Genomic DNA, 24,417 nt, shown 5'->3' on the forward strand with positions numbered 1-24,417 from the left:
ATGTAGTGGATATAATAATAGAAACACAGTTCAGTATAACTCAATATAGTTCAACAGCACCACAAACTGCAGCCTTCAAAGTGGACATAAAGTTGAATCAACAGCTCTCTAAAACAGTCTCAACACAAACTGAACATTAGAACCCTCATGAAGGGAGGATTTACTGCAGGACTGTTGTATTAAAGCATATTAGTTTTTAACTAGTTGGACCTAATAAACTGGCACATGAGTGTAAAAAGAGTGTTTCAGTCTTATCCATGCCAAACTCAGATCGGACGTTGATTTGGCACGAAGTTTCTAAAAGACATTCTGCAATTGGAAAACCAAGAAGAGAGTAGTTCTGTAGTGAGTCGAGAGTTTTTGTATTCATACACTTTGGTCAAGTAATTCCATAAATGAGTAAATCTTTTTACCATATTTAAACCGCAGATGGAATAAATATACTATAAAGAGAAAGATGACAAAAAGCTTTTCTTTGAAATTCAGAATTCAGGAGTTTCACTATAAAATGTCACCGGCACTGGTAGAATTCGGCCTCTAATGAAACAAACACTCATCGCTGAATCCGCTGAGTAAGCCCTCACATCCAACACCCTTTGTCAAGGAAGGAGTGAATCATTGGCATATCGACAATATGATTTTCAGTCTGAATCACAAACGCTGAGAGGGTAACATCATTTACAGTACACATGCAAGTCTCCAGAACCTTGTCAGCGAAATCAATAGAGAATCGTCACCTTTTCATCATATGCTCAGTGGGATCAGAAAGTAAGTAAGTCATCAAAGCTTTTCTCACACTGTTGATATTCCCACGAGAAAACAATTCACACAGTAAAATACAGTATTGCCCTTACACGAAAGATTATGCAGTTTCCCGCACACATGTGCATCACTTATGTTTGACAATTCATCAGAACCTAAGACAAACACATTCACGTTCACATTCAGCTTGAAATGAATGGAAGGTAGAAAAAGCCCATCAAGAGGAAGTTATGCTTTGGAAAAAGCTAGTAGTAATTCAAAGTATACCTGCAGGAAATAGACTTCAACATGCAAAAACACAGGAAAATACTGTTTTACATTAGACATTTGGTAATCAAACAAATGAGGGTGGAATTCCATTTTGCTGCTTCAGTTTCAGGGTCCTGGTATTGCAACACGTTCTCATCGCAACTCATCACATACTGATGCCTCGGAGTCACTTTCGGTCACAGCAAACACGTGCTTAATGTTGTTAAACAAAACCCCTTATTTAGGATTAAGCAACAAAACCACTTAGTTAAGTTTAGGAAAAAAGCAACACGGTTGAGCTTAAAATGACTGAAAATGTGACTTGATGTACACGGGACACAAACGATCAGCTGATTGTAAAGTGAAAGTGAAACGTAACGCACGGGACACAAACAGCGGTCTCCTGGATAAAAGTGTTGTTATTGTTGTACTGATCTCCCATTAACAAGTAGACCAACTCAAAATCACAAGGACTCTGCTGACAAAAACAGCAGCGCTCAGGAAACTGTTGGACATCCTCGGATCTATGAAAATATGAGAGTCAAAAGTGAAGTCAAAAAAAGGAAGCAAGGTCAGTATTCCTATGTTGGACACATATTTACACAACCAGCTTACCATCACAGGACAGCAAACATATCTCCTGAAAAACGTTTTTATACCAATAAGACATTAGTAAATGTAACATGTAATGTCATTTAAATATATGTAGATCGACAGTAAATATTTAACATGAATTTAAATGGTAAATCTAAAATCTAACCGTTTTCTCACTTTAAACCTCACTGACTTTATTTCAATCACTTTGTTACACTTACTACAAATAGTGCCCAATGTATGTTTTTCATATTAGCAACAGAAATGTAATTTGATTACATCATTATTATAGGCCTAATGTTTTTCTTACATTCTCCAATTGTAAAAAAAATAAAAAATATGTAGCCTATACACCGAATAAAAATTGTCATAATTTCCATCAACTAAAATATAAGTCATAGCCTATGTATGTCTTCGGCCCGGCGCTTTATCCTCTAATTTTGCCGAATCTTTATAGCTCAATAGGCTAGCTATGGACTCCACATCCCAAAAAAAGAAAAGATTTTGAGTAATTTTATAGTGCGTGGACAGATTCAACAACAACAATATATTTAATAATATATTTGAAAGACATTTTCAGAACAAGCACACTGCATTTGCCCAATAGCCAGCAGGAGCTTCTAGCCAAATCTCCTGAGATGTTTCTTCAATGTCCTGCCTCTCATTTGGACTTGGGTTCTGACTGCATTAGACTTAATAGATTGTGTTAACTTCATTACGAGGCTCAAATATGTTTTGCAGCTCCAGACAGAGTTCTTTCATTTTTTTTTTGGATCCAAAAAAGGCTCTTTTGATAGTAAAGGTTGCTGACCCCTTACCCTAACCTTACCCATCACAACGAAATGCCTGACCCCAACCATTACCCTAAACCTAAACCAAATTCTAACCTGAACCTTAAAACCAAGTCTGAACCCCCAAACAGGCCTTTGAAGGTCTGTCCGAGGGTGAGGACCTCACTCTGATGGTCTAAAACTCAAATTGGTCCTCACAAAGATAGCTGTACAAGAACACACACACACACACACACACACACACACACACAAGTTTAGAGATATCCTCTTTTGACACTTGATATCAGCCCCACACTTAGCATATCCTAATTACTCTGGATAAAGACCTCACTGTCTACAGACTCACACTTTTTTTTCTGTTAACATCAAACTATTCACAATAAGCTCTGTGGATTACTGTACCCTGAGTAACAGTATTTCTGAGAAAACAAACTGACAGGTTTGCACACCATAAATGCAATTTCCATTCACCTCTACTTTACTGGGGTAGTGAGGAAACATGTACAGTATTTACTGCTAAAATTAAGTTCAGAAATATGTTAGTGATTTTAGTGAACCAACACTTTAAATAAAGGACCATAGCAGTAACGCTAAATGAATATGTTTTTGCCTATAACTCCAGGCTAGTTTCAACTCTCTACACGTTGTTTTGAATACAGAAGTGAATGTTAGTCGATGGATTCTTGAAGGCAGGACAAACGTAATTGATCAAAATGAAGAAAAATGCATCTTTGTTATTTGAAAAGCAGCAGAGAACTCCTTTTTCATTAGAAGCACATTTTCTTTCATTCACGCTTCAAAGAAATCCCGTTTGATCAGAAAGATCAACAACATCATTTTAATGTCATTTTGGAAAGTATATACAATCACTTCTAACAGATCTGGAATGTATCGAAAGATGTGTTAGGATTCATGTATCCCTGATGCAGGTACACTGAACTCATAAAATAATCAACCTGTTTACTTGTAGCTGATGAAAGCACTTAAGGACAGAAGGAGGTTAAACGTGTGGAAAAAGCCGTTATTTTGCTGGGGCACAAAGGCGGCCTGTTTGTTCTTTTTGCTCAAGTATAAAACAGCTTACAGCAACAAAACATATTTTTTTCAGGCTGTTGTTGGAAAGTGTAAAGGTTGCTGTTGTAGTTTCTTGTTGTGTTGTGATTTGCTGAGGAACAGCTCAGCTTCTCCTGTTGCGGGTATATAAACTGAATGGATGTCTGTCTCGCAGCTTCTATGTGCCCTCTTTCTCTGAGACTGCTATCAGGTGAGTGTATGACTTCATTCTAGTGTCAGTACTAACATCAAGTACTACACACATTATTTAAATAAAGATAGTAAGATGATAAAATATTTTTGAAATTTAAATTTAATAACTTTTTCTTTCAAACAGCTGAGCTGAAGCTAAAACTATAAATGCAAACTTTTCAAAAATGCACACATGATATATGGTTTAGATTTTATGGTGTAGTACACTTTCCTCTATTTTTATTTTTTTTTTCTTTTACTTTTTTTGTGTGTTTCCAACCTATATCACGCAGTCGTGCAGTCCTCTTCAGACCGCGTTCGTCTGTCACAATTGCCGAAAACCATATTTCCTGTGGAATAACTCCCTCTCTGAATCATTTCTAAGTATCTCAGAGGCAAAGAGGAGGTTTCTACACGGAGGTGATACGGTAAGCACAAATCTTACTGTTTTACACCAAAACTTCAAATCATCTGACTGGGATCATTACAGAGTGTACAAAAGGGAAAAGACTGAGAATATGTATGTGTAGGATTAGTTTATGTGTTCAGTCAGAGCATTCCTTGTGAATGTGGCCTGTGTGTAGTCGTAAATGTCCAAATATTTCAAATCATGAATATACTAACAACACGCACAAAAGTATTCAGAGTGACAAAAACAACAGGCCTCATTGGTTGAGAGAACCAAAAGTCACTTTTTAGCGATAATTAAGATTAAACCAAACTGGCAATTATGAAGTCGATCTATTATGCTCAGTACAGTGAAATTAAAGCTGCATTTTTTTGTTTAAATTCATTAGCAAAATATCTTTTGAGAATCTCTGAATAAACATAAAACATTTGATTTGATTGTTCAGCTGCACGTAAAATTGTAGTGAATGCAGGAAACATTAAAAGGACGCCACTTTGTCAGATTATATGAGAACACTCGCCAAAAAAAAAGCTAATTTATTTAAAACATATTCATCTGCCAAAGTGAATTTGATCATAAATGATCATATTTTATACATTACCAAATATGTTTACGTCTAACGTCAATACATAAAATACATTTTTACCTCAACATCACATCTGCCTATTGGCAAGGAGCATCCGGCATACCACCATCATCAGGGTCTTCAAATATAAAGTCCAATTCGTCGCTGACATCTCAGATTTGAAAGACATAATAAATAATACTGATAATGAACATGAGAGCGGTTCTCAACCTATAACCCCCAGAAAGAGTTGCAACAGAAATTAATATATACAGAACGAGGTGTGTTTTTTCTGACCTGCCTCTAAATTATTGGATAACGATAGAGCTTCAGGCCTCTGAAAATTATTTAAATTGGTCACTGTCTTTGTCTTAACTGGCAGTGAGAAATATTGGGGAGCACTGAAATATGAAGACTGTAGACGGACTTTATCCTGTCCAATACCAGTCTTAACCTGCATATTGAAATAAAGACAAAATCTGTCATATTTTCCTATAAAGTATTCCATCATATTCTCTGTACATTTATAATTAAACTAAATGCTCCTTACAGGCCCAGGTGTCTTTCAGTTACAAGACAGTGCTTGTTGGATTGTCTGGTTTCGAAAGTCATCTTCAGACCACCTTAGGGCGCGTGTGAAAGAACACAAATTTCATGTCTCACCAACGCAGCCCCTCGCATTGCTTTAATGCAGGAATGTTTCGGTCTGAACACCCGCTGTTCTGCTAGAGACTTGTGTGTGTGGGGGTGGGGGTTTCAGAAACTGAAGATCCCACAAGCACGCTATTCACCAAATATTTGGTTATAAACAAAGTTATTATTCTCTGTCCAGTTTTGTTTGAAAGCTTAATTTTCACTGGGGTTGTGAATAACATGTAGCAGGAAATGCAAACACACACCAAAAAATTTACTAAAATACTTCTCCACAAAATAACATTAATTTTGGAAACAGGAGTTTGAAAAAATAATCTAGTGAAGACGTTTCTCTTTAAAGCTCAAGTCTAGTCAGCCATGAGGTTGGACATGTAAATACTACAGAAGCTGATTACAGCTGCAGTTGACACTTTGTCATTTTTTAGCTCAAGATTGCAACATAATTATATAATTTTCTCCAGATAACCAATGACGATGTTGTGGTGTTCATGTTTCTCTAAAAGTATGACTGTCCTAATGTAATGATGAGGAGGATATCAGCACATCTTGTGATCTTTTTTAGAGATAACTAAAGGTGTCGTGACAATAACATTCTGTGTAGGCTTTTTTCTTTTTCCATTTCCCTCCTGTCATTTTAAACGTTTTGATCTGCAGCGGTGCCTCTTAGTCTGAGGGTGGAGGGGAACGATGAAACCCACTCTGATAGCTGTGATGCACAGAAACCTATACCAAAACAAAGAGATTACTAAAGTGTGATCTTGAGATAATGAACCTGTTTAAGTAGGCGACCGCAGTTGGACCTATACTATCTCTTTACTGCTAACAAGATCAGTTTGGTTTGGTTAACCTGAACTATACTCTATTATCCATGATATACTACATAGCCTACATAATGTATCAGGCTTTGTCAGGGATAGAGTAAGAAAGTCCTGGATATATTTCTCCATCAATTTATCAAGATGGAGACACTGTTGCAGAAAGATTCATCAGAATTTTGAAAAACTGAAATTTGTCATGATAAAAAATGTATATAATTGAATTAAATTTAGGTTTAAAACCAATTCAGATTAGCCCAATTCAAATTTGGTACTTGGCCCACAGATCTGACATGTTTGTTGCAGGCCTGCAGGACTCTGATAATATAGTCTCCATGCTCCATCTTCTTAAACAAACCGAAAAAAATAACATTCAAGATTTAATTCTTTATTGCTATTTCAATGCTGATAATTCATTTTGTGACCACACATAAAAAAAAAGTTGTTTATATATGGTATACGCATTACAGTGTTACTGTTAAACTACACTGTAAAACAGTTACTTTGATCTAAAAAAACTGAACTAAAATAAAATATGTCAACCATTTTTTTATGTTTAGAGAACCTCTTGGTATTTTGAGAAAGGAAACCTAATATACAGTAACTGTAAGACTAAAAACTGAGTAGAGCCAACATGAAAAAGCCAATAGATTGAGTCCAACCAACTTAATTAAAGTCAGCATAAGAATTACATCAGACTTGATTAAAAGAGGCACCATCGAATATGATGAAACCAAGTACTCCTACTTTGTGTTCACAGTCTGTGTGAGGCAACCAAGTCATGCCTTTTGTTTTATTTAACAATAAGACATTCAAATCTGCAATCACAGATAATATTTTCCAAAATGTCGCATTCTAGAAGAGTTCAACTTCAAACAAAATAATAGAAGATATCTAAAATAAATAAGGAAAACAAAATATAAAAACACTTCAGTGTTTTTCCCTGATAAGTCTTTGGTTGGGTTACCTTTCATTAGCTTGTTTACCGGATTGCACGATGCAGACCTGAATCGAAACACCAAACACATTGCCAATACATGGTAATGTGGACTGCTATCACACTGAAAGCTATACTAATGTAGGTAAAACTTGGATTAAAACACTGCAAATTAGGTGCAATTTATGTAAACACAAATTAAATATTAATAAATAATGCTTTGGCAACATTTTTTTTTTAAACTTTCATGCCAATAAAGCCACTTTAAATTGAATTGAATAAACGGAGAGTTCATTTATTTGATTATATCTACATTTATATGTAAGTAGTATGACCTGTACTATTGGAGGCAAATATGACGTGACAACGATGTCAATTAACCCTTGAACACTCGGTTGGGTTATTTTAGTTCAAAGACCTGAAAACAAGAGTCTCCTACACATTTATTTTTTGTAAGTATCAATGCGATTGGGATGTGTGAGTTGAAATATGGGAGCATGTGAGTAATAAAACCGCACATCATAGTAGTAGCAGTATGAGGCATCTGCAACTTTCCACACTGTAATGTGGCTGATTTCAAAATCCAAACAGAAAATACTTATTCAAAGTCATTTGTGGCTGACGAATGTTGACTCGCGGAAATACCAACCAAATATCAACCATCGCATCAGATCACTTTGAGTATGGAGTGTTGTAACTAAAGCTCTCCTCACTTTGACAAAACAGACACACAGACTTTGATGGGCTTCTTCTCTGGGAGGTAAAGTCGAGAAAGAAAGCCAGAATGAGAGATGACAGTAAGAAGCCACAAACAATGCTGGGCGCTCTCACTTTCTACTGAATTCTGTGGGTGTGCATTTGCATGTTGGCTGTTTGGTTTACTGTATAGATGCGCACTTCCCTACCGCCTTAAAGAAATCTCTGATGTGACAGTCAAAGCTGAAAGAAAGGAGCCCGCTCTAAAACTTGATATGATATGTTATTTACACAATGGCAATAATTGTTGCTTCATAGAGAGATATGTCATGTCATTAGCTTTCATATGAGCTTCTGAGGGCTTAATGGTTAACAGGATTAACCGCTGCATGCTTTTACAATATGGGAGAAGATGAAGGCAAAGACGTGCAAGTAGATATTACGTATCCAGGGGCTGGTTGGATACTAGGACTGTCATTCTCACTAAAAAGTGAAAATGACTAATTTAATCATAGAAAGTTAGACAACTTAACAACTAACAAAAAATGTAGAATGAGGTACGGAAGGTAAAGACTGCAGTAACCCTTGTCATGTAGCTGTCAGTGGAAAAATAATTCAGATCCTTTATTTAAAAGAATAGTTCAGCATTTTGGGAAATCTGCTTATTTGCTTTCTTTCTGTCTGCGAGCAAGATGTTCAGATGGATATCTGTCTCGTGTTAAATATAGAGCCGAAGTCAGGACGTGGTTAGCCTAGCTTAGCATAAAGACTTGAAATGTAAACAGCTAGCCTGGCTCTGTCCAGAGATCAAAACACTGTACACAAACAGAGATGTAAAAAAAAACAAAAAAACAATTGTGATTTTTGTGGGAGTTACATTTTGTACCAGGCTGTTTATTTCTGCTGTAAATTTGGGCATTTTATCATGGGGGGTCTATGGGGATTGACTCGCTTTTGGAGCCAGCCTCAAGTGGCCATTCGATGAACTGCTTTTGGCACTTCTGCATTGGCTTCATGTTTCAGTCCCGGAGGATGTCGTTTGGTAGTGGTCACATTGTGAAACTTTCTGCAAGTGAGATGATGATCAGATGGATATCTGTCTCATGTCAAATTTAGAGCCGAAATCAGGATGTGGTTAGCCTAGCTTAGCATAAAGACTTGAAATGGAAACAGCTAGCCTGGCTCTGTCCAGAGATCAAAACACTGTACACAAACAGAGATGTGAAAAAAATTGTGGTTTTTGTGGGAGTTTTGTACCAGGATGTGAACATGTTTATTTCTGCCTCGAGTGGTCATTCGATGAACTGCAGCTTTTAGCACACAGGATGTCGCTTGGTAGTGGTCACATCATGAAACTGATTACGTTTTTTTTTATAACAGTGTCAGATCAGATAATGCTTCTAGAGTATCTGTCGTTTTAAAGGGAAGTTATTTAGTTATTTAATTTTGGAGGATGTTTGAGTTTGCCATACAGTCAGTAAGCGCAGGTTTCGGTTTCTGTACAGGCATGATGATACCAAACTTGGCAACCTCATTGTGAGGACAAGACCCAAGAAAGTCACAGCACCTGGCTGTTGTTCACCAAGAAATACTTCCAGTATGTAACTCCCGCCAAAACCATAAACTGTTGAATATATCGCACATTAGTCACATTGATTTTTCTGACATGTTACCACCACTAACTAACAATCAGCGGATTAGCAAGAACAATCGGCAGGAATGTTTGTCAAGTCTCGGCTTGTGTTATTCTCCATAGTGCTACTAGTGATGAGAAACTCCATAGTGACACTACACCTACATGAAAAGACAGTGGTGGACAATAACTGCATTTACCACAGCACTGTACTTAACTACAATTTTTAGGTATTAGGGTACTTGAGAATTTTTATTTTATGCAACTTAATACGTCTAATACTTTGTGGATTCAAATTTTAAAGTCCATAATGAGCTGTAAAATATATAAAATAGTTTAAATTAGATTCACCTCGGCCAGCTACAATAGTAGAACATTGGCTTCAATGTATAATTGATAATAATCCCACGCATGGCAGTGGCCATTATGCCTGTACAATTACTTTTTAACATTTTGCTGATAATACTGATAAATTGATTAGTATTATTTTATCTTCTTTTCACTTATGTAATGGAGATTTTACAGTGTGCAAAGTGCAGCTATACATAAACATACTGTATATATATATATGCATATGCATCACTTAAAGTTAAAGAATGAAGAATTTGACAGCTTTGTGCAACTGATAAAGCTGAGTATCACATACTATAGCGAAGTACTACTCCAGGAAAGATACCATCTGATTTGGAAATACCATCTAGGCATCCTCAAACACAAGTCCCTGTGGTTACAGGTGACATGTCACTGTGCTGCACAAAAGTGGAGCAGCTTCATCTCCCACTCACTCTGTATACAGCTATGGTGATGTTATCATTGTGTGTGTGTGTGTGTGTGTGTGTGTGCGTGTGTGTGTGTGTGTGTGTGTGTGTATGTTTGTGTGTGTGTGCATGTGCACATGCATGTATGTGTGTCTGTGTGTCTGTGCACCTGTGAACAACCACAGCCTCTCTATCAGAAGATCTGGTACAGGAAATGTTTTGAACCACTAAAGACTTTAATCTGAACATGGCTGTTGTTTATCCTGGATGCTGATTGGCTGGAGGGTGTGCATTATTCTCAGATAACCACACAGCTCTGATATCGCGTTCTAACTCATTCCTCATTCCTCATTCCATTAGGATTTAAAATCTGTTTTCCAAGGGAATACTGGCCAAGACAGCAGCATATCAGTTTCACACATAAAAGAACAAATAACAGACTTAAAGCAGCAGTGGGTAGAAATAGAGCAAATATGATTTAAACCATGTCCTCCGGTGCTCCTAATGGCATCTGCAAGATTTCACAGACCGGAGGAAAACAACCAATCAGAGCCGAGCTGGAGTCTGCTGTCTCTGAGCAGCTGTCAATCACTTGCAAACTCCAACCAAACTAGACAGCACTGATCAAATATGAATCAATATCTGCATTGGTTGACTCTGCATATATTCTGACCATATACATTTTCAGCCAAATGCTTCTCATATGCACAAAAACAATACCAGATCTATTTAGGAAGTCGGCAGGAGTTTGCAAACATTCCGTGTTAGTGACAGGCCCTGGACCAGGCTGCATATTGCAGATAAAAATAACATGCATGTATAATACATTTCAGTGTGTGTGTGTGTGTGTGTGTGTGTGTGTCATGAGAAATGTTTGCAATTTTCTTAGAGTCAGTTCTCCTCATGAATATAGTCCAAGAGATGGATCTCAGGTGAAACCAATCTTTTCAGGACGAGGCTTAAAAGATGTTTAAAATGGGTTTGTTGTAAGATGAGGCGCACACAAGATATCGCATTCTACTTGATATATTTTGGCAGAATGATAGGCCAGGGTTTATCCTTTAAACAAGCTTAAAGCACTGGACAAAAAAACAAACTTGTACCATTATTGCAATATTATCCAAAAATACAATTTATTGAGCTTTGAATTTTCTTGGTTTATGACCAATTACCAATTGGTAATATCTTACTTAATAAGATACTGCATGGTTTAGCTCCACTACCCCTTAAAGGTCCCATATTATACTAATTTTCAGGTTCATACTTGTATTTTGTGTTTCTACTAGAACATGTTTACATGCTGTAATGTTAAAAAAAAAACTTTATTTCCCTCATTCTGTCTGTCTGAATATACCTGTATTTACCCCTGTGTCTGAAACGCTCCGTTTTAGTGCATTTCAACGAAATTGCGTTGCTAAGCAACAGTTTGGGTCCATGTTTACTTCCTGTCAGCTGATGTCATTTGCATACACTGCAACAGGAAATAAACTGAGACACATTTAGAATGTTTACGTTTAAAACTGTGTAATGGTCTAAATATTGTATATTTGTGACATCACAAATAGACAGAAATCCTGACGGCTAGTTTCAAACACACAATTTCTGAAAATGAGTTGTGTGTATTTCTCTGTATATTGAGCATTTCATTACTTTCACAGTATTTATATAGCACTAAAACCTGCTTTATAATATAAAATATATGAAAATCTTACTTTTTACAATATGGGTCCTTTAAACAACTTAGTTTAAACGGGAATGCAGAGTATGTGGGGTTTTACAGCAGTGCAACTACCGGGGCTCCTCCGCCCACACTACCCGGTGCTGCCACTGACAGCAGCCCACCGAGTCGGTGGTGCCTGTGTGTGCTTCGGCTTGGGAGTGTAACCGAGGCTCCCCCTTAAACTATTTATTCTAACAGCTCATGGTGAAGTAGACAAAAACAGGATCATCGACGAGGGGAGAATGCAAATATAAAACATTACTTGACAAAATGTACTGTAATGCATCAGCTTTGTCAGTTACAGCAACAAAACAGTGGAATGATATCCCTAAAAATATTAGAGTAATGTTAAAAAAAAGTTTCATGTGGGGCGCCCCGGTAGCTTGCTTGGTAGAGCGGACGTCCCATGTACCAAGAGTCAGGGATCGAGTCAGACCCACGGCCCTTTGCTGCATGCCATCCCCTCTCTCCCACTTTCAAAACTATCGCATCAAATAAAGGCAAAAAATAATCTTAAAAAAGTAATGTTGTATCAGCAAGTCTCTCTGCCCCCCGTCAGAGGCTGCTCTTCCCCTCACCTCTTCCCTCGCCACCGTCTGTGAGCCTGACTCGCCGCCCGGAGGTGATTATGGAACTTATGGAACAACTGGTGTTGTGATACTTAAACAAACCATCCGTCAACAGGGAAATAAAAGCCTCTCGTCTACGAGACCAGCTGGCTTGAGAGATCTCAAGCCAGCTCATAGCGGGGTCAGTGAGAGTGACTGCCCGGCTGGCTACGTAGCAACCACGGCAGGCACTGGCTTGCTGTCGCAGCAGTTTGTGGAGCTTCGAAACTCCAAAAACATTGCAGCACATTCTCGATTCGCCTTTGATTTACGTAAAACTACCAATATTCGAAATCTACAAGTTTGATTTCTCGCCTCAAAAATTCTCAGAAGTGAATTTAGTGATGAAATCGCTACGAAAAAATGTAAAACACTTGCCGTTTTTGGCCACTGTTGTTGTGACCATAGACTGTGCCGTTCCAGCACTTTGTATTGTGGGATATAGTAGGTGAGGTAGGCCATTTCCGATGCATTGGCTACTGGAGATTTTTTCCAAATCAGTACGACATCTGGTTATTTTTGGCATTCTGTATATTTTGCTGTTGTTTGCATACTACATACTATGTTTGTTGACATTGGTGTTTTTTCCTTCTAGTGTTGGAGCAGTATGGAAGGCAATAGGCAGAAGCAACAGAGACCATCAGTGCTGCGTCAGGTTTCCCAAACAGCTTCCAGACGACATCATGGTACGCAAACATTTCAGTTTCCTGAGTTTCACAACAGCAACGTCATCGTTCTACATGACAATCATTTTAGATCAATATTGCGCAGGCAGGCAGGGAGGTAGACAAGCAGGTAGCCCATTACATTCGGCCCAAATTATTACAGTCCTGCGACAGCCATATATATCATTTTTTATTTATTTTTTTCAGAGCATTTGACTTATAGATTGCTGTCGAGATGTAATGAGAATTTCAACAAATATATAAAAATATGTTTTTGAAGACGATTACTGTAAATGAATAAATCAACTGAATAAGATTTTAAGACTCAGCATCGACAGTGGTAGTATTCTTTCTTGTATGTATTTACATCAGATCAAAAGCCTCAAATCTATGGTTTCTTCCCCCAGTGCATCCAGAAAACAGTGCAACTGTCTCCATTTGCAAGGAGGAGGTGGATGCAGTCTGTCTCCCCGAGTCGTCTTCACCACACATGGGCTCCTCTCCCAGGCAAAGTCTTCACTTCCTGCCCTTGAGGAGAGACGGTCCAAAGCAGAGCTCCATCGAGGCCAGGCTTCACGACGGGTGACTTTCTCACATTTACACTGAATGACAAATTATGCAAATGATTCAATACACCATAAGAAAGTAAGATCGGTTGCCATCTAATTAATGAGTTGGCTAAAAATATGCTGTGAAGAAAAACTGAAATATATCTTTATCATATATAATTAAAGTTCCCTTATTTGGCGAGGTTAAATTCATGCAGATTCTATTGTGGTCGTGGAACAGCGGAGCAGCTCATGTCCGTTAGGGTTTCTGGTTGGAGGGGGGGGGTATTGCTATCGCCACAATCTCATCAGGAAGTCAAACACTATCTTAGTGGGCATTGGGCCTCATCAAGGTTGTGCCTTGTTACTGATTCTGTTTGTGATTTTCATGGAGAGAACCTTAAGGTGCAACAGAGACGCAAAGAGTGTCCACTTTGGTGACTTTCTGTGGCATTAGGGGGGCGGAGATTAGTGCTGGCAACTGTACCCTGCTGGAAAATGGTGTTTTGTCACTACCCCAAGAAGAAGCACAGTATCTTGGGGTCTCGTTCACTAGTGAGGGCAAGATTGAATGTTATAGCTTGACAGGTGGATTGGTGTCAGCAGTAATGTGGACACTGAGTTGCGTTCCCGATTTAATGGTCGATCTACATTCCAACCCTCAGCTATGGTCATGAATGAGATCACAGATACAAGCATTCAACTGAGTTTCCTTTGCAGGGTGGTTCAGCTCACCCTTAGAGATTGAAAGAGATCCAGAAGAAGCTAAGAGGAGAACAATTTGTATCGAAATGAGTCAGTTGAGGTCCCTCCTGAGCGCCTCCCTGTGGAGGTTTTCTGGGGACTTTGAACTTGTAGGAGGCCCCACTGCAGACCCTTAACATGCTGGAGAGATCACCTATCCCACCTGACCTGGGAACATATTGAGATCATCCAGGAATAGATGGGGAATGTGGCTAGGGAGATGACACCTTTTCCAGCTTGCTGGCACTGCAACCCAGACCCAGATAAGCGAGGGGGAAATGAATAGATGGATGAATGGAAGGATAAATGAGTGACATTGTGTTCTATAATATCTACACCCTCCAACCTAGGTCAGGCAGTTGAACCCAGATTGAGCAATGAATTAAAAACTCTTTCAATGTTGGGTACAAGAACAGGAGATACTTAAACTTTAGTTACTCTCAGCCTGGGGGGAACACTGCACCATTTTCCATCCATGGCTTCAAACACATGGAAGCTATAAACCGCACTTAAACGGTAACTTTGGTATTTTTCAACCTGGACCCTATTTCCCTGTGTTTTTGTGTCTAACTGATCAATAGGGACAACAATTTCTGAAATTGGTTCAGTACTGAGGGAGAGCTGCTCACAGGCTGCAATGTGGTGCTATTGGGGCAAGCTGGCATCGTCATTTACGTTCACTAAAAGTGTTTGTTTTTGCCATGACAGGCTCTGATTGTTATTTTAAGTGTCTGACATTATGGAAAGAGTCTCGCTCAAGGACAAGTCTCGTTGTGAAATCTGGCGAGGTGACGTGTTGCCGGAATACCTCCATGGTGGAAACGCGAGTGCCAGCGTAAGTGTAGCTTAGTGTTATCTAAATGATTTTCAGTGTCATGGCTGAATATTTAGACGATTTTGACAATGTGAGCAGTCATTGAGCGGGACTTGGACACAATAACAAACAGACCGGATCAAGCGAAAGGTAGAAAAACATTTTATTTCTCTATAGGGTCCTTTCCATAATGTTGTCAGAGATTTATAATAACAATTTGAGCCTGTCAGTTGCAAAAACAAGCACTTTTAGTGGACGTAACGTTACATTGATGCTGCTCACTTGCCCTCACAGCTTCTTTTGTGGCTATTGGTTACAGCGTTCTCTCTCAATACTGGAACAATGAAAAAAATTGTTGTCCCCATTAGTCACTTAGACACAAAAACATGGGGAAATAGAGTTCAGGTTGAAAAATACCAAAGTTACCCCTTTAAAGTCTGAAAGTACTTGTGTTATATACATGATATCACTGAGACATTTCTGTTCCCGCCAGCATCCCTGAGGGGACCAGTGCTCTGTTCGTTAGTGGCCTCTGCCGCTGGCCTGGCTGTGATGTCGTGTCTGAAGATTTCCCTAGTTTCTTAAAGTAAGTACACTGCTGAATACTTCATTCATGTAGCTCCCAGTGTTTGTGCTAAGCTTGGCTTTATTGAAAATGTGTAGAATTTTGTAATTGAGTTTATGTGATGGCCCAGTAACTGCACAAAGCATCTCAGAAGTCCTGTCTCCATAGTGAGGTTGCCAAGTTTTAGCTCTGTATGTACTCCATATACCATGAATAAGACCAAAGTGATTCTTGCAGTAAAAACATGAAATATAAGGCTACCCAAAACTACATGAATGAATTGTAAAAAAAAAAAAAAATCTTTAAATGATTGCTGCCCTCTGTGGTGATTTATTGCTGTCAGTGGGGACAATACATCACACAGAGTGTGCATTATGTGTGCCTCCAAAACATAGATACACAGAACGGTACATAAATCACATATAATCCAGTTCCATCACAGACATAAATGCAGACAAAAAAAAGATTAATTTATTAGCAGGCTTTGGAATTCAGAACCACTATGGCAGAGGGAACTAAACTTTTCCTTCGACAGCAAGTGTCTTGTATTTGCATGGCAGAGCTGACCAGTTAAGTTTGGGGCTACAGTTGGGTTCTGGTTAAGTTAAGGAGACACACAAATCAATGGGGGGGTAAAGGACTTCAACACTACATCGGACCAGTCTCTGTACTGGACACAAAGAGATAAGGGCTTCTCGTCTGATTTTGGGTTTGAAGTGTATTTCCTAAAATCACTGGATCATTAACCTCATCTTATTTGTGTTCTAGGCATCTCCATTCTGAACACAGTCATGGTGACAGAAGCATTGCTCAGTGGAAGGTCCAGCAAGATATCGTTCAGTGCCTGGAGAGTCAGGTGGGAACTACAGAAACCTAGAAGGTCTACAACTAGATTACAAATGCTTGTTTCACAGTTGTCAAAAAGCATAGTGTAAGCTATCATCCCACCACTAGATCATGGGTTTAAACACCTCAATTACTGTGTAAATAAATGCCCTTTAAGTAAGAAACTGTAAATATGAAAACAAATAAAGCAGCTTTCAGGCTGACTTTAGCCATGTTTGAAAAACAACGCAGCCCTCTTATTCATTTGAATGAGGCCAGTCAGTGCCAACACAGTGTCGTCAGGCAAAAAAGTTGAACCTGGCTCAAGTTTTGCCAGACTGCAATTCAACATCTTTTGACAATGTGCTGCGTTGGCCAATCGAAAGCCACATTTCTGTTAGGTGTCTCATTATTGCTTACTTTAACTAATGACTGACAAACTCTGTTTGGGTCTCACAATTTGATGTAAATCTAACCATGGGCATTCTCTTCTTTCAGCTCATCCTGGAAAAACAGAAACTCATTGCGATGCAACTTCATCTGCACCTCTCTGAACACAAACACACTGATTTGGTATGTTGGTTCTAATCGCTCTTGGCTTTCACTGTTTCTTTCAGCTTAATTTGCCTGATTAAGAATTAGAAATATTTAGCCAGAATTCTATGAATTATTTTCTACCTGGAAAGAAAGCAAATGAAACATGTCTGTTAATGTCCACCTCTATCATTGCATGCTGAAGGCAGCTTCCGAGTGGCCGTACAGCCTTCCTCTGTTCCTGCCCCAGCCTCAGGTAACAGACGGAGACAGGATGCAACAGTGGGGCATGAAACATCTGGAGGAGTTGGCACAGCACGGCTACAGAGCTGCTGCTTCTGCCCACCTTTTGCCAGGTAACACAGTTCTACGGTGGTTTATTAATGACAAAATAGTAAAGCAGCACTAAATCAATACCTGCTTATTTTTTTGTCACATTCTGAGCTCTCGAATGTGTGAGGGCTCCTACTTACAGGTGTTCACTAAACAGACACAGCCACATCTGGCTATTTAAATGATACAGTTTCATATTTATTACTTTTTCAGCATTATAGAATTTTACACAGATGAAAAAGCTGATAGAACACATTAGATTAAATTAGTATTAGTAGTCAAATTAATGTCATAATTCTATATTTATATGTAATAGTTCTTCTTTCTATGAAGCCCCCAAAGTCACAGGAGATAATAACACACAACAGATGTGAGCAAGTCCATATCTTGCACACAAGATAAAACAATATAATCTTTTGGGACTTATTTGGGTCTGTACATTTCAACTTAACTCTGTCCTAATTTATCTGACACGACACTTCACAGCGTATAACTTATCTGATCATTTGAGAAACTGTCTGAAATTATATTATTATAATATTTGAATTTATTTTCAACAAATCTGAAAAAAATAAATGTTTTTTAACTTGTGACGCTGTGTTTGTAAGAACTATGTTAGATTACGTCACCATATTAGGCAGTCACATTAATTGAGAATCATGTTAATTGCCAACTCTACAAATTCAGTCTATGAGTTTAGAAGCTACTGTACTCTAATACATTTTATAATATTTATAATCCCAATCTTTAAATTGTAAAAGTTATATTTTGTTGCTTTTCATTACAATGTGATCACACTTATGTTTCCCATCAACACAAAGGTAGCTCAGAGGATCAGATGAATAACCACATAATCCTAATCAGATGTGTTTGATGACATGAATTGATGACATATCATCATTGTTGTCGTTGTACAGATTTGGTCCCCAGTTTTGAATATTACAAATTCAACAACATCAGGCCTCCATACACCTACGCCTACTTGATAAGATGGGTGAGTTTCTTTCTACAAGATGCTCTATTATTTGTGAAACTGATGTTTTTATGATGGATGTGCTTTGACAATCACTGATTTCATTAGAGAGTACACTTCATATTCTTTAGGAGTGTTTTACAGTAAATTGTAAAGTTATTTGTAACATGGCTGTATGGAAATTAATAGTTTTTTGAAGTAAAACTCCCGGTAAACAGTCAATATGTAAATCATAAACATGAGTATATCTTTATTAATTGTATCATAAATGTTTTATTTTTCTGTATTTTCAACAAATATATAGTTACATATAGTTGTAGTCAAATAGCAGTAGAATACATTCAGTTGCATCATTGTCTATGGGATCTTGGTTTTAATGGTGATATTGCCTTTGAAATTAAGATTTTATACTAGGCGAGGATGAAAATCTTATTTTTTTATTTTATTGCATCTCCATTGTAATCTCCATGGTAAAATAGTCTACTTACAATTTATTCATATTCATTAGCTTCTTACCTTTCAAAAGAGACCATATATATGCATATAAACCATGTGATTGAGGAGCTGTTCCTGATTCATTTTGGGTATTTATTTTAGGCGTTTTTTTTCGAGGAATAGGGCTAGGGTGCAGGAAGTTAGTTCAATAAAAAAAGATTGTTTTATTTTGAACATGCTATAACCTAATCAGTGCAAAGACATCTAAAGACATCTATAGGCCTGTAGGCAAATCATGCCTCAGTTTAAAACAACTGGATTGGATGGAGTCTAGTTCTGCTACCAACTGCTACACTGGCTGCTGATCTGTCAATACATGGGATGGCATGATTTGTCACATTGTCCGACTGTGTGTTTCTAACTCTTTCTGACTGTTTGCAGTCCATCCTGGAGTCTCCAGACAAACAGCGCACTCTGAATGAGATCTACAACTGGTTCACTACGATGTTCTACTACTTCAGACACAACACTGCTACCTGGAAGGTTTGAACTATACTCAGATTAAACGTTCACTCTGATACCTGCTGAAATGCTATGCATTACACTGTTGGAGCCTTACGGCAAATGTCACTCGCTAAATTGTCTTTACGTCTTTAAAATGCAACTGAACAGTTTTTTTCTCAGGGCCCAGTCACATTAGGAATATTTCACACTATATTAAGTTAATTTTACTCGCTGGTTTTATTTACTGCCGAATACACTTAGACATTTCTGTATACTTATCAGTAAAAGCCAAGTATACTTAAGTATTATTTTGTTAAGTATCTCTGATAAGTACATTAAAAGTAAACTGAAAGCATACTCTCTTATTTTAAGTTTAAAAGAAGTATTCTAATAGCACACTTGAATACACTTCTTTTTTGTAAGGGATAGCTTGCTACCTATCTACATCCATTACAAATAGCAACAGAAAAAAATGTAATGAGTGCAGATGAGGCCTAAATTAAATGAAACGTGAGTTTACTGGGCCAAGTTACGATTTTGCTATTTACAAGTCAGAAGCTAGTAATCACGGTAACTCCTATGTGACTTGAAAACTGCATTATGGTTGTGCATTAGGGTTTATAAGAAATGTGGTCTTTATTTTGCTACACCATTAAAAGCCATAGTCTTGCTGTCTTGTTGTTTAGTAATGTGTTTAAGTAACAGTAACATTTAACATACTTGTTAGTTATAGTTTCCATCTATTAGAACACGTTTTACCTTGCCTCTATGACAGTATCATTTTCCTCTTCCAACCAGAATGCGGTGCGGCACAACCTCAGCCTACACAAGTGTTTTGTGCGAGTGGAGGGAGGAAAGGGAGCTGTGTGGACAGTGGATGAAACAGAGTACCAGAGGAGGAAGGGACAGAAGTACCACAGGTAAAAAAAACATCCTCTGGAACAAACACTCATGGAACCTGCTCTCCATTCAGCATGCAGTATGGAAATCAAGTGCTGTTCATACATGGGCAGATATTTGTGCCTGGAAGTGCTGAATTTGGTTCACTCCTGTTTCCTCAGCCAAAGCAAGAGGAAGGCACTAAAATGAATTTCCTAGTTACAAAGAAAAGGAAGGGGTAGAGGAGGAGAATAGTAGGTAGAAAAGGAAAGGAGAAGAACAGAAGGATGGAGGGAAGGAAAGGTGGAGGTAAAGAATACATTTGAAATTCAATTCCAGTTCAGATTCAGCAGATTCTAATCCAGCATCAAATGTCTGCCCATAGTTGATAGAAATAAAACGAGCGGCTGTAGTGATAGCACCGTTATTCAGTGCAGTGTGTGTGTGTGTGTGTGTGTGTGTGTGTGTGTGTGTGTGCGTGTGTGTGTGTGTGTTTTTTAGAGACTGTCCTGTGAAGTGGCTCACGACCTACTCCCATTACTTTCCAGAGGACCCCTGAACACCAGCTGATAGCAGCACTGAGCTGCTCCTTTAGTCCCATTCACATGTAGTGGTATACAGAACTACATGAAGAACTGTTGATGTGCCTATTTTGTATTATTTTCAAAATGACTTGTTAAACACATTTGTTACATTGAGATGTTTTGTACACATATACCTGCATACAGCAGTTTTTGTTTGTACTCAGTGATTTATATTTTCCAAAAGAAGTGTTACAAAATAAATGAAGCCAACATTTGTGGGTGTTTTGTCTTCAGATGAACTGGTCGGCCAGAGGTCAGACATCTCTCGCCCAGGTTGTTCACATCATCTCACATAAATCCGTCTATGCGCTGAACAGAGACTTTGACATCTGCTTTTTTAGATGTATGATCTTGACTTTCAGAAATGCAACTTGAAAATGGGTCAATGACCTCCTAAACCCTCTTTTTTTTCCTTTCCCACAATAACTCGTGTAAAAACTTCAAAGGCAGCTGCATATTATTACCATATTATGTGTCATAAATCTACGGTATTCTAAAACATGATTTGTGATACTGAAACCTAATACTGGTGGCATTAGGAATGTGGTTTATCAAGTAACACAACAAACTATCAACCATATATCTGGAAAGTATCAGCTATGTCTGGGTCAACAGAAGAAAGCAGCTCAATTTCCAAATTAAGCCGCCAGCAGAGTTGAAAGTTTTTTTTTAGGTTACACACGACTGAGCAACGTCATTTCAGCCGGTTTAATCCCAGTTAAAAGAGTGAGACCAATCACACATCTGTTTCATCGTCACAATGGATACAGCATTTAAATAATTACACACTAAAAGTCCTGTTATTTCGCCTACCTTTATCAAATTTTAACAAAACTTGGAATGTATGTCCAGGTGTTAGTGCAGGATGTCTACATCGAGTTTAATCGGGATTGCTCAAAGACAACTTGAGTTTTGTCTTATATCCTGTTAAGTTTGATTGATGGCATCCATGTCATTTGACAGATTTTGCTAATTTATAATAGAAATATATATCTGAGGCCCATAAGATTACATAGGCCGACCAAGTTCGGGGTCTATAGAGTCAAAATTGAAGAAGTTCTATTCATATGTTTTTCACATTATGCAAATTAGCAAAATAAATCCATCATGGCGGACTTCTATGGTCCAATAGCCGTTTTTTGTAGAGCACATGGAGCTGGACATGTGTGTCAAATTTTAAGTCAATCGAACTCACAGTGTGAGGGGCGTGGCCTATCCAGAATGGCGTTTATGGGCGTTAATTACAGCGCCACTTTGTGGCCGATTGAGGTCATATTTCTTGGGAAGCATTTGCACATCATTCCCAGTTATTGGACCAAGTTTCATGTTACTAGCTCATTCCAGCTCATGGCAATTTGAGCCGCGGCATAAGATGACAAATAATAATAATAATAATAATAATAATAATAATAATAATAATAATAATAATAATAATAAACCGGCACAAACTCAATAGGGTTCTACCCCTTCAGGGTTTGAACCGAAACAATGTGTTAGACTGTTTCCCTATAGCCTAATTTCTGATTTCCTGTCTGCAGCTCAGCTTCAAGCCCATTGGTTCCTGCTGAAGATGTAAACCTAAAAAAAAAGTTCTAAAACAAGCGTTACCGGTGATTATGCATTTGTTAGAAACTAATTTCAGCGGCGGATTAATCCTCATTTGGCGCTGGTTTTTGTGGCAGCAAGACATTGTAACGGATGTGGGACTGAGTCAAAATCAGATACGGTCTGTGTGCTCGTGGTAATGAAGGAACATGTCAGCCAGTGCAACAGTGTAACTCACTGGTGTGTTAATAGTTTTTGGACAACATAACAAAGATAATATTAAAACTGCTCAAAAGGAGCTGAAAGTAATAATCAAACAGGCCAAGTCTAAGTACAGGGATAGGGTTGAAGGACAGATATCCATAGTAACACACGGGGCCTTTGGAACGGCATGAAATCCATTGCTGGCTATGGGGCGAGTAATCCCAGTTCCCTTGGCTCTAGGATAAATGTGAATGAGGCAAATCAGTTTTTTGCTAGGTTTGATGAATTTGATTTTTCTGCTTCTCATGAGAGCATCCTCTCATCTCTTGCACAGAGTAGTCCTGAGGACTGTAGCCCAACTATTGTTATTGGTGTTGATGAGGTTCGACAGCAGTTAAGGCGCCTGAATGCTAACAAGGCAGCAGGCCCTGATGGTGTCCATCCACGCACTCTAAAAGTCTGTGCTGACCAGTTGTGCTCAGTCCTTCATTCGTTGTTTTCCTTGTCTCTTTCTTCATCAATAATTGCAGTAATGTGGAAAACATTTTGTATCGTTCCAATCCCTAAAAAAAACAATGTGAGTAGTTTTAATGATCTTCGACCTGTAGCCCTGACATCACACATAATGAAATGTTTTGAAAGGGTTATTCTGGGTCACATGAGTAGACAGGTCACAGCCTTTCAAGATCCCTTACAGGAAGGGTGTGGGAGTAGATGATGCACTACTTTTTATGCTTCACAGTATTTACAGCCACCTTGAAACAACTGCCAGCTCTGTTAGGATTATGTTTTTTGATTTTTCCAGTGCTTTTAATACTATTCAACCACACATTTTAGCTAACAAGTTGATGGATTTTAAACTGCACAACACAACCATCGCTTGGGTTTTAAATGATCTCTTATGTAGACCTCAGTATGTTAGGCATGATAAAAAACGGTTTGACAGCATTTGAACTAAAACAGGAGCCCCACAAGGCACAGTTTGATCTCCTTTTTTATTTACACTCTACACCGCTGACTACAGGCAGAGTCAGGCGTCTTGTCAAATCCAAACATTTTCAGACGACACTGCTCTGGGTCTTCTAAACCAAGGCAGTGACCTGGCCTACAAAACAGAGGTTGAATCATTTGGCAGTTGGTGTGATAAAAACTTTTTAAAACTGAATGTTGGGAAGACCAAAGAGCTGATTATTGATTTTAGAAGGATGAAGGAAGAGGTCTCCCCAGTGGTAATCAAGGGTCAGCCGATTGAAATTGTCCAGTCCTATAAATACTTAGGTGTCCACCTGGACAGTAAATTAAACTGGAAAAAGAACACTGATGTTGTATTCAGGAAGGCCCAGTCGAGACTCTTCTTCTTGAGAAAACTTAGATCTTTTAATGTCAGCAAGACCCTTTTTCAGGTCACTGTAGAAAAGAGGACAAGGGCCAAACTTAAAACAGTTTTGCATTTTGAAGGCCATCCATTACATGGTGTTTTTAACGGACTCAGAAGCTCATTCAGTGAGCGACTAGTGATCAGGAGGTCTTTTGTTCCAGCAGCGGTTAGATTTTTTAATGAACATTCCTAGATATGGCCTAGATCCATGGTACCTCTCAGCTGCTGATTATGTCTCAAAGGGCTTCTTATGATGTTATTTATTTATTGGTGTATTGTAAATACTGTGTTTTTGTTTGTTTGTTGTTGTCTGACTTGGTGGCAATCAAATTTCCCCACGGGGATCAATAAAGCTGTCTATCTGTCTATCTGCATATCTATTAACGCAACTCACAACAAACAGATGATTATCATTATTTAAAAGTTTGACTAAAAAGCTCCACTTACCGCT

At 38.3% G+C, this 24,417-nt stretch overlaps 1 protein-coding gene across 1 annotated transcript in view; it reads left to right on the forward strand.

Moving 5' to 3' along the window:
- foxp3b (forkhead box P3b) overlaps positions 1-21,054 on the forward strand; it is a 32,322-nt gene extending 11,268 nt beyond the window's left edge. Inside the window, exons 3-14 of the mRNA XM_037774076.1 lie at positions 3,650-3,660; positions 3,935-4,069; positions 13,032-13,122; positions 13,509-13,683; positions 15,701-15,793; positions 16,541-16,628; positions 17,096-17,170; positions 17,337-17,487; positions 18,382-18,458; positions 19,314-19,415; positions 20,175-20,296; positions 20,757-21,054. Of these exons, the coding sequence (XP_037630004.1) occupies positions 3,650-3,660; positions 3,935-4,069; positions 13,032-13,122; positions 13,509-13,683; positions 15,701-15,793; positions 16,541-16,628; positions 17,096-17,170; positions 17,337-17,487; positions 18,382-18,458; positions 19,314-19,415; positions 20,175-20,296; positions 20,757-20,814 (1,178 nt within the window). The 3' untranslated portion in view covers positions 20,815-21,054. The remainder of the gene's footprint in view (positions 1-3,649; positions 3,661-3,934; positions 4,070-13,031; positions 13,123-13,508; positions 13,684-15,700; positions 15,794-16,540; positions 16,629-17,095; positions 17,171-17,336; positions 17,488-18,381; positions 18,459-19,313; positions 19,416-20,174; positions 20,297-20,756) is intronic.
- The last annotated feature ends 3,363 nt before the right edge of the window (positions 21,055-24,417 follow it).

Source organism: Sebastes umbrosus, chromosome 6 (genome assembly GCF_015220745.1).
Source record: "Sebastes umbrosus isolate fSebUmb1 chromosome 6, fSebUmb1.pri, whole genome shotgun sequence".
Classification (NCBI taxonomy): domain Eukaryota; kingdom Metazoa; phylum Chordata; class Actinopteri; order Perciformes; family Sebastidae; genus Sebastes; species Sebastes umbrosus.